Below are 10,100 nucleotides of genomic sequence, written 5' to 3'. Positions count from 1 at the left end.
ATTAATCAATCAGCAAAGCTGTAGCTGGCACAATTCAGCACTGTGTTTGCCAAAAGACAGGCAGCTGCTTCCACCTCAGTCTTGAACCCAAAGGGCCCCAGTTAAAAGCACATTGTCCATGGTTATGGGGCTACAGGAAGAGACACCAGGTCCTTTCAGGGGGAGCAGATAAAGCAGAACTTCTGCAGGAAGGAGTGGAGGATGTAATATAAAGCTCAGCCCTTTGCTTTTATTGTTAAATTAAAATAACACAATTCAAAGGTGCAAGTCAGTTCACAGTCCTTGTAAGGCACCCTGCTGTTCCAAGCTGACAACAGATCACTTGCTGGCAAAAGCCACAATTTGCTCCTAGAAAAGAAGAAAAAGGAGAGGGATTTGTAAACTGGTAAGAAGCAAACATCCTAGAAAGCACTTATCTCCTTCCCTTTTAATAGCTATGGGCAACACTGCTGAATCAGCCACCCTAGCCAAGTGCAGAGCAGCCAGCCCTCTATGCTAAGAAAATAAAGAAGTCACAGCATTCCCTTCCTAAGTAGCACAAAACAGAAGTGTTACTGACAGGTTCTTTGCTCAGAAGAGAGGTCTTCATTTGTTTTTCTGCTTTAAACAGAAAATTCTGAACACTGAAGCAGCAGAATGGTATTTTAGTGTAACCAACAGAGAGGTCCTGCTAGCAGTAGCTACTATGCTGTAAGAATTTATCGCTCTTCAACTCAGGCAGTGTTTTAAGTGTGACCATGACATAAAGCAAAAAGGTTAGCTCTGTGTAATAGGAAAAAGGTGACTTGAATTCGTGGAATAAAACAAAACCAAGGAAGCTAATTTGAAGGTGCTTATGAGCTTTGAAAGTATGCATCTTAAGGAATTTCAGGAAAATCCAGCAGAATTTAGGCAGACAGGCTGCAAACAAAGGGTCCTCACCCCTGCCTTTCTCAGGTAACTAACATATACAGACTTGCACTTTCCACCTCCACACGAGGACACTTTATCGTGAGAGCACTGGAACAGGCTGCCCAGAGAGGCTGAGGAGTTGTCATGGAAGGCCTGAACATGTCCTGGTTTTCAGGACACAAAAAAATCTCAATTTGAACAAGTCACATTTTCTGAACAAAAAGGTTTCACTTAAAAGAAAAGGAAATCTCTTCACAGCTTGTGTGTATTTCATGAATAGTCCTGGAGTCTTCCTACAACTGTCACTGCAGTGAGATTCTTACTTTGACAGGAGGCAGGGCATTTGTTGCTTGCAATCCCCATGTCCTCAGCAACACCAAGGGAGCCAGCTTCGTGGAGTAAAGCCTCTTTAGCATATCAGTAGCAGCTATCAAGGAGACGTTGTGCCTCTGACGCTCTGTCTCAAACTTCAGAAGATGTTTTAAGGAACCTAAAAGATAGTTGAATGCTTTCCTTAAAAATGACAGCCACAAACAAGTGTGCATCTTATCTATATAGCAGTCTCCACTGACAACTAACAACACAGAAAGAGAACAGGGAAGTGGTCCCTCTTAATAAAGGCCTCCCTCCATCAGTTGGTGCTCTTCATCTCACCACCTCTTTAATTTCCATTCTGCAGAATTTATTTTTAAGCAACTTTGAGAGCTGTGGGATGGAAACTGCATCTAAGATTCTTTAACTGCTCCATGACCAATGGACAGTGAAACAGTTTTGCTTCAAAGACATTTTTACCTTTCAAACAGAGGCCAGCAGCATGCTTAAGCTGCAGAGGCAGCGCTTACTCTGATGTTAGCAGCAAAGGCCTGTCAGACTAATCATCTTCCTGCCACTTCATTGCCTTGGATCCTTACCCAGATCACTCCCACTGAAGGCTGCTGCACGGAGGTGATGAGCCAAACAAGCAATATCACCAAAGCCCAGGTTCACACCTTGTCCTGCAAGTGGGTGGACTCTGTGAGCAGCATCCCTGGAGGAAGAGAAGACAGGCAGAAATTGACAAGCCCCAGAAGGGATCAGTACAGCACTCCTCACCTCTCTGCAATGAGCACCACCTCACACCATACATGCTTTATGTGGTACCTACTTGTGTGCTATGCTGAACTACCTGACTGCCTCTCCAGTTGTAAGAAGCAAGACAAAGGGGAGATAACAAAAAAGTAGTTCTGAAAAGAAAAAAATACAAAGAAGTGTCTAGCTAAGGTCCTCCTTCAGAGGACAGATGTACATGTGGAGCAGGCCTTAATTTTTTTTCTAAGTGACCTCAGCATAGCAGGAGCTATGTCACTGGGACCTTGCACAAACATGCAGACAATCATGAGAGGTGGGATAACATTGAATAGAAGCAAAATCAGGTTCTTTTACAACCAGACATACCTTTAAAGTACAAAGCCATGCATGTTGATAATTTAATTTCTCTAATTTTAAGACTCCCTTAAGTTTGGGTGTTAAATTAAGATGTAAACAAGCACAGAGTGGGTCACAGGTTGGAAAGGTAAAATGCATCTGAAATGCTATACAGCATTCAATAATTACTATAAGCTACCAGTGTATTGTAGCTGTGGCAAAGAAAAATACATGCAAGCTTAGAATGTAAAAGGTGAGGTGTTTTCCTGTCTCTGTAAGCCATCACACAAAAGCCTATGGCATCCCATCTGGAACAACTCATGTTCAAGAAGGGTGAGTTTAAAACTCAAGCTGGTACATGGAGAACAAGTCCAGCATGGGGTACCAGACTGTTTCATAGAATCAACCAGGTTGGAAGAGACCTCCAAGATCATCCAGTCCAACCTATCCCCCAGCCCCATCCAGTCAACTAGACCATGGCACTAAGTGCCTCATCCAGGCTTTTCTTGAACACCTCCAGGGACGGTGACTCCACCACCTCCCTGGGCAGCCCATTCCAATGCCAATCACTCTCTCTGGCAAGAACTTCCTCCTAATATCCAGCCTATACTTTCCCCAGCACAACTTGAGACTGTGTCCCCTTGTTCTATTGCTGGTTGCCTGGGAGAAGAGGCCAACCCCCACCTGGCTACAATGTTCCTTCAGGTAGTTGTAGACAGCAATGAGGTCACCCCTGAGCCTCCTGTTCTCTAGGCTAAACAACCCCAGCTCCCTCAGCCTCTCCTCGTAGGGTTTGTTTCATAGGGTTTTGTTTCATGGGACTATACAAACCAGGAAAGAGAACTTAGAGTCCACATAGAAAGCCACACACACGGTGGACAGAGGGCTACTTGCACAAAAGAACTTTGTTGACACAAGAGCACACGGTGAAAATTGAGGCTGGATAAAGTCACACTGAAACAATGATTTGTGTCTACCCACCCAGTGTGCTGGCTGGGAGTTGCTACACTTGTATCATTTCTAAGCACAGGCCACGCAGGCACTCACTCAAGGACTCCAGCTGCCGACCTTACCCGATAAGAGCCACACGGTGCTTGACATACTCCGTTGCATGCCCCATTCCAAGAGGGAACATGGCTCGGCTCTCTGGATCTACTTTAGCAATGCTTGGGGGCAACTGACGGACTGCAGTCCCCGAGGGCTTCAGGAGGGAAAGAGCCGACCGAAACATGGCCCCAGCTGTGTCAATGAAGTCGGAATGGTTTACATTACTCCACTGAAAAAGAACATAGATGTTAGCCCAGATAAGAGAATCCAGTCATCTGAAAAAGCTCCAAATACTTAATTTTAGCCACTTGGACAAAATCATACATTAGAGGAAACATGTTTTAGGGTGTACAAGCTTCTGACTAAGATCATAGAATCACAGAATTGTCAGGGCTGGAAGGGACCTCAAGGATCATCGAGGCCCAACCCCCCTGCCATGGGCAGAGACATCTCACACTAGATCAAGGTTGCTCAGAGCCCCATCCAGCCTGGCCTTAAAAACTTCCAGAGATGGGGTCTCCACCACCTCCCCGGACAACCTATTCCAGTGTCTCACCAGCCTCATGGTGAAGAACTTCTTCCTAACATCCAATCTTAATCTACCCACTTCTAGTTTTGCTCCATTTCCCCTAGTCCTGTCCTACCACTACCTGATATCCTAAAATGTCTCTCACCAGCTTTCTTGTAGGCCCCCTTCAGATACTGGAAAGCCACAATAAGGTCTCCTTGGAACATTCCCTTCTCCAGACTGAACAGCCTCAACTCTCTCAGTCTGTCTCCATAGGAGAAGTGCTTCTATGCAAGATGAGCCTACTCTTCCCATCTTTTGGAAAATGAGGGGCTCTGTGACCTTCAGAACAAACCTAATTCAGTCCCAAGGGGTTATCTTTTCTTTGCTCCATGCCGTTTCAGTATCAGCCTCACCAGAAGGAACAACTTGAGAATTCATCTATCCCATTGCTATCCTTTAGACTTTTGGGTTTCATTCTAGTCCTTGTGATTACAGCAGCCAGCCTCACACCAACAACAAGGCTGATACTCACAAAGGCAGAGTTGATGCTGTCCACAAAACTTTCCTCGTCAATAGCAAGAAGTTCTGATGCATGTTCATGAGATGTAGACCAGACCAGAGAGCTGGCAGTGTCAGATAACTAGTTGAAGAGAATGTCAAGGGTAAGAGACACAAAAGAAGAAGAAGAAAAAAGCCAAATCCCAAAGATTTCCCTTATGCCCTGCCCCACATCAGTCCCTCTGAACGTTATTGTTCCATCCCAACTTGCTACAGTAAAGTGAGAGCAGGAAAGGAAAACAAATGCAGTAACTGAAAAGTAAAGAGCCAATGGACAGATTCTGAAGAGTAGAATCAATACAGAAAGGCAGAGACAGAAATCAAGTTACTAGAAAATTATAGACTAAAAAGGGGGTTAAAGAAATTAGAAAGACCATGAATCACCTTACCGGAAGAAGAGCAATTGGCCCTGAGGGAAGGAACCTCTGCCATGCTACATTATTGTCTGTGGTCTACGATGGAAAGAAGCAAGTGGACAGCTACAAACTAGTGGCCTGGACCACCTGTTTAAGCTGTTCTGCTGCTTATGGAAGTGTCAATTAGCTGAATTTCACCTCAGACAAATGAAGAGTTGCCACTACAGCTGACTGGTCATACCGATGCTCAATGTTCTTAATCCGGGCTTCCTTCCGGACTACTGAGTTATGACCATCTGCACCAATCTGCAAAATGGAGACAAAGCAACCCCCTCAGCAGCTCCTAAGAAAGCCAATATTCCAGCCTACAAACATCAGCCTGCACATCCACATTTTTCAGAGAATCACAGAATGTTATGGGCTGGAAGGGACCTCAAAAGATCATCCACTTCAACCCCTCTGCCAGAGCACGGTCACCTATACCAGATCACACAGGAGCACATCCAGGCAGGTCTTAAATATCTCCAGAGAGGAAGATTCCACAATGCCCATGGGCAGCCTGTTCCAGTGTTCTGTCACCCTCACAGTGAAAATATTTTTCCTCATATTCTCAGGGAACTCCCTATGCCTCACCTTCCACCCACTGCCCCTTGTCTTGTCGTTGGGCACCACCGAGCAGAGCCTGACTTATCTTGGCACTCACATCTTTATAAACATTAATGAGGTCACCCCTCAGTCTCCTCCTCTCCAAACTAAAGAGACTCAGCTCTAGTTTATTCTGGGGAAAAAATGAAATAAAAAAATTCCCAGAAACCAGAAGAGGTGACCCCTTCTGCTCTTGCCCAACTCAGCACAATCACCTTCATCCAGTACAGAAAAGGCCACGCACCATGTCCTGCAGCAGATCTCAGAGAGTCATCCACTCACCTCACTCAAGCCCTCCACGTGGGTGGAGCAGCATACACAGAATCAGAACCAAATCCAGTGGAAAGGATTTGGGTGAGTGATGATGCTTGATCAAACAGAAATAATAAGCCTAGTTACCAGCAGTTTGGTCTGAAGTCTGCGTCCGTCAGCTAACTCAATTTGGACCCATGGGCTCGCATCGCCGCTGGGAAAGTGAAGGGGCCAGGTACACCCCACTGCTCTGCTCCCATAGAAAACCTCCACCCGGTCTGGTGGGAACACAAAGCACCATGGTCACAGCACGACACAGACATGGAAAAGGAAACATCACTACGACAGCAAAGGCCACATATACCCTAATGGCGCCTAAAGAACTGACTCTACCATTCCCAAGGCAGTCTGAAAGAACAGATCTGGCCAACTCCTTGTCACTGCAAGGCCTGCTGCAGATAGGGAAAAGTCTAGATTTGGAGACTGTGTTTTGAAGAACTACACATGGAACTGCTTTCCTGCTGTGTAGCCTTCAGAAGACAGGTTTCTCTCTCCCCACTCAAGAAGCTGCCTGTGTCTACTTGTTGGATGAATCGTAGAATCACAGGATTAATCAGGTTGGAAAATACTTTTAGGATCACTGAGTCCAACCTATCACCTAACCATAGCACTAAGTGTCTCATTCAGTCTCCTTTTAAACACCTTCAGGGATGGTGACCACGCCACCTCCCTGGGCAGCCCATTCCCATGGGCATTCATTCTTTTTCTGTGAAGAATTTCTTCCTAATGTCCAGCCTAAACCTGCCCTGGCACAGTTTGAGACTGTGTCCTCTTGTTCTGTCACTGGGTGCCTGGAAGAAGAGACCAACCCCCACCCGGCTACAGCTTCCTTTCAGGTAGTTGTAGACAGCAGTGCGGTCTCCCCTGACCCTCATCTTCTCCAGGCTGAACAACCCCAGCTCCCTCAGCTGCTCCTCATAGGGCTGTGCTCCAGCCCTTCTCTGGATATGTTCAAGCACCTCAACACCTTTCTTAAATTGAGGAGCCCAGAACTGTTTCCCTCTCATAAAGTAGAGCACACAACAGAAGGCAAGTAACTGAAAGCTCTCCTCAGTAAATAAAATATTAAAGAAGTTGTCCACTACCTGCTACTGCATCTAACTGTTTTGTGAGAGCAGACATAATGACATCATTCTCCACTATGTAACCCATGTCATCTAAGTCATCTTTCTCAAAGGTGATCATTGCTTCTGAACAAGCATCCCACACCTACAAAGAAAAAGATACGCAACATGAAGCTTCATGATGAAGTATTGTTCCGCAGGGACTGTGAATAGATGCACCCATCTGAACAGGGAAAGTACATGGCAGCCTAGAAGTAAGGAGCTAGAAGACAAGTCCTGGCTTAGCATTCACTCCCAGCTGCTAAAGCACATCACATAATTCCTTTCATACAGCAATCTAGCTTCATCTCAAAAACTAACTGCAAAGAAAGTTTCTTATCCCTACTTTCCTGTCACATCACTAACATATAAAGCTACCCTGCCACTTCACTGTGGGTTAACCCCAGCAGGCAGCTGAGCCCCACCAAGTCACTCACTCACATCCCCTCAATGGGATGGAGAACTAGAAAATAGAAGTGAGAAAATTCATGGGATGAGATAGAGTTGGTACAGCAAAAGCTGCACCAGAGCAAAGGAAGGAATTCACTGACTACTTCCTACGTCCGGGAAAGGAGAGCTCCATCACCCATAATGGTTACTTGGAAAGACAAATGCTGTAACTCTGAATGTCCCCACTTTCTCCTCCTTTCTCTCAGCTTTTATGGCTGAGCAGGACACTATATGCTACAGAATAACCCTTTGGTCAGTCGGGATCAGCTGTCCTGCCTGTGTTTCCTGCCAGCTTCTTGTGCACCTCCATCTCACTCACTAGTGTGGTGGTGTGTGGAGCAGTAAAGGCCTTAGCTCGGTGTAAGCACTGCTCAGCACCAACAAAAACATCCATGTATCACCAACACAAATCCAAGCTGCAGCATCATGTAAATTATTATGATGAAAATAAACTCAGCAAAACCAACATAAACCTTTACTTTTATTTCTGTCATTCCTAACTAGTAGCCATGCTGCAACGTTTATGGCTTCCACTTAAGAATCAACCTTTCATCCCATGACATCAAGATGCTGAGGACAGGTATTTCTGAGCAGACTGCCACTCCCAAGAAAGTAACAGGAACAAGCACAGTCTGCCCTCTGCCAAAGAAAAAGCCCTTTGCATCAGTAATAGAAGCACTCCTTAGAATTTAAAGCAGACAGACACACAGACATTTGCAGCCCTAAGTGAGGCACCTGCATTCGCCGGAATGGTTTCATTCTCAGGCTGCAGACATGATCCCAGGCCCCAAAACCTGAAAAAGAAGGACAAATATGCAGGAAGACACAGGTTCATGTGATAGTGAGACCCAAATAAAACTCAAGCTCACTCCACACTGTCTCCTCCCCCCTCCCTGGCTATCAATGCCCAAACTCTGCTTGCACCATCCCTACGCAGGGCCAGGTCTGCGTCAACGCTTCCAACAGCTCCAGCATCTCACATTACTTCACTGTTAACACAAGCCAGCAAAAGAGCAACAAGAGCTTTCCATGAACACTGTGACTTAACTGGCAACTCTCACTGTATTATCATCAAGTAATAAAGCAGTCACAGAAATGCATAGTCATCATCTTTTTAGAACATTCTTTTAAACAAATCAAGGCTCAAATCTCCCTTTAAAATGAAAATGAATCAGAAGTAGAGAGCACTAAGTGCATGCTTCTTTTGTGAACAGAACAGTCCCAATGCTAGGGAGCAGCTTACAACCTTTCACTAGCCTAATGTCACAAATATTCATAAAATAAATCAGCTCAAGATACCAGAAAACAGATCCCTACAGAGAGTGACACAGATCCAAGAGGATACCAGGTCACGTATCCAAGAGGAGCCCGACTTAATCACCAGAATACAGAATACTAAGAGACAAAGGCAAGTAACTCCTTGAGTTCCAGATGATGGCAGCACATACTCAGGAGTTTTTGTTTAAATAAATTAAACCCAGTTCAGATATACTGTTTAAAATACAAAGACATCATACTTACTGCTCAGGAGGGTTGCTGAGCCTGGGGAGATGGAACTGACCCTGTTACTGTAACTGTCTGGCATGCAATCATATTCTTTCCTATGACCAGCCTCCAACAAAGCAATCTTCTTATCATGGAAGTGGATATCATGCCCTAGAGTAAGCAAGATTTTTGGTAAGAGCATTGTTACAAAGCAGCTCATCTCCTGTTTCTGTGTAATAAAACAGAAGAGATGCAAAGCTTAATAAGGAAAGGCATTTACAAGACAGGTTTTGACCAGAGAAGTAAACTTTTGCAGTTTGAAGCTTTATGACCATTACCCTTCTTACTTTTCCAGTTACAGCAAGGATTAAACCTTTACATTTTGTATTAATTTGTATTAATTTCACATTTTTGTACAAATTTGTGCCTGTTTTATGATGAAAGTTCATTAGTGAAACATTAGTGAGTGAAATCAGCACCGTTTACTCCACACACACCCATTTTTCAGAGCTTAAACATAAACTCACTTATTAGAACATGAAAACAAATCACAACTTCTACGATACTCAGCATCTACATTAATCACAGAATGCTGGGGGTTGGAAGGGACCTCTGGAGATGGTTCTCTTTATCCTTATATTCCGACAGTGGAATAGCACAGGCACTTTAGATGCTACCTTTCAGTTAGAGAGGGAAAAACAAAGATGACTCAAGTGAAGAGTACATCACACTGCAGCTGAATCGCTCATGCTGGTTGCATCTGACCACTGCGGTTGCAGAAAGAACCAAGACCAGCAGTGGTGTCCTTGTAACATCCCTAATTTACAAACACAGCTATTCTAGTAGCAGCAATACCCTCAGCATTACTTTCCATATTGTACATCGCCTGATCTTTGGAAGGTTGTGGTCTGCACGTTAGCCTTAAATATCACTGCTAGAGAGGATCCTTACAGAGTCCTGATCCCACTGTGGTTGTAATTAACAATACAGGCAGAACAGTATGTTTGCAAGGTAAGCCTTTATACTTGCAAAACACGACGGCGGCAGGGGCAGAAGGGCGCAGTGTGCGCAGCCCTCGGCATCGGCGCCGCGGCCCGGAGCTGGCGAGGTCACAGCCTTACCCAGCACGGCGGCCATAGCGCTTCCGACCATACCCCCGCCCGACACCACTACATCGTAGAGCGGCGCAGCGGAGGCTACAGACCGGAGTGGAGTCCGTGGGCCGGCCCACAGCCGCCCACCGAGCAGAACCAGCCACCTCCGGCCGCAGGCCACCGCCATGGCTGCGGAAGGGACGCTACGCCGCCCGCCTCCCAGCGGAAGCTGCTCGGGGAAACC

General features: G+C 45.5%; 1 protein-coding gene across 2 annotated transcripts; it reads right to left on the bottom strand.

Annotated features, from left to right (window-relative positions):
- Positions 1-209: 209 nt before the first annotated feature.
- COQ6 (coenzyme Q6, monooxygenase) lies at positions 210-10,063 on the bottom strand. 2 transcript variants are annotated; one of them, XM_064149404.1, is made up of 12 exons: positions 9,884-10,063; positions 8,799-8,933; positions 8,013-8,071; positions 6,810-6,933; positions 5,812-5,942; positions 4,966-5,073; positions 4,801-4,863; positions 4,386-4,493; positions 3,369-3,571; positions 1,803-1,918; positions 1,215-1,381; positions 210-348 (listed from the first exon to the last, which is right to left on the bottom strand). In XM_064149404.1, exons 1-12 carry the CDS (start codon positions 10,041-10,043, stop codon positions 319-321), a joined length of 1,404 nt encoding a protein of 467 aa, XP_064005474.1. In that variant the 5' UTR covers positions 10,044-10,063; the 3' UTR covers positions 210-318. The 2 variants fall into 2 exon arrangements, with proteins under 2 accessions (XP_064005474.1, XP_064005478.1); XM_064149408.1 differs by having other exon boundaries at positions 9,967-10,041.
- Between the last annotated feature and the right edge of the window lie 37 nt (positions 10,064-10,100).

The sequence above is a fragment of the Pogoniulus pusillus genome, chromosome 1, assembly GCF_015220805.1.
Source record: "Pogoniulus pusillus isolate bPogPus1 chromosome 1, bPogPus1.pri, whole genome shotgun sequence".
NCBI lineage: Eukaryota > Metazoa > Chordata > Aves > Piciformes > Lybiidae > Pogoniulus > Pogoniulus pusillus.
The sequence above is the reverse complement of the archived record's forward strand: the minus strand, read 5'-3'. Positions and strand labels throughout refer to the sequence as shown.

Bases quoted from the DNA above. Each gene is read 5' to 3' on its own strand.
- COQ6 (XM_064149404.1), bottom strand. From the start codon at position 10,043: ATGGCGGTGGCCTGCGGCCGGAGGTGGCTGGTTCTGCTCGGTGGGCGG. The intron at 8,934-9,883 runs GTAAGGCTGTGA...TGCTTACTCTAG, and splicing joins CGCTATGGCCGCCGTGCTGG to GGCATGATATCCACTTCCAT. The intron at 4,494-4,800 runs GTAAGGTGATTC...CTCTTCAACTAG, and splicing joins GGCCAATTGCTCTTCTTCCG to TTATCTGACACTGCCAGCTC.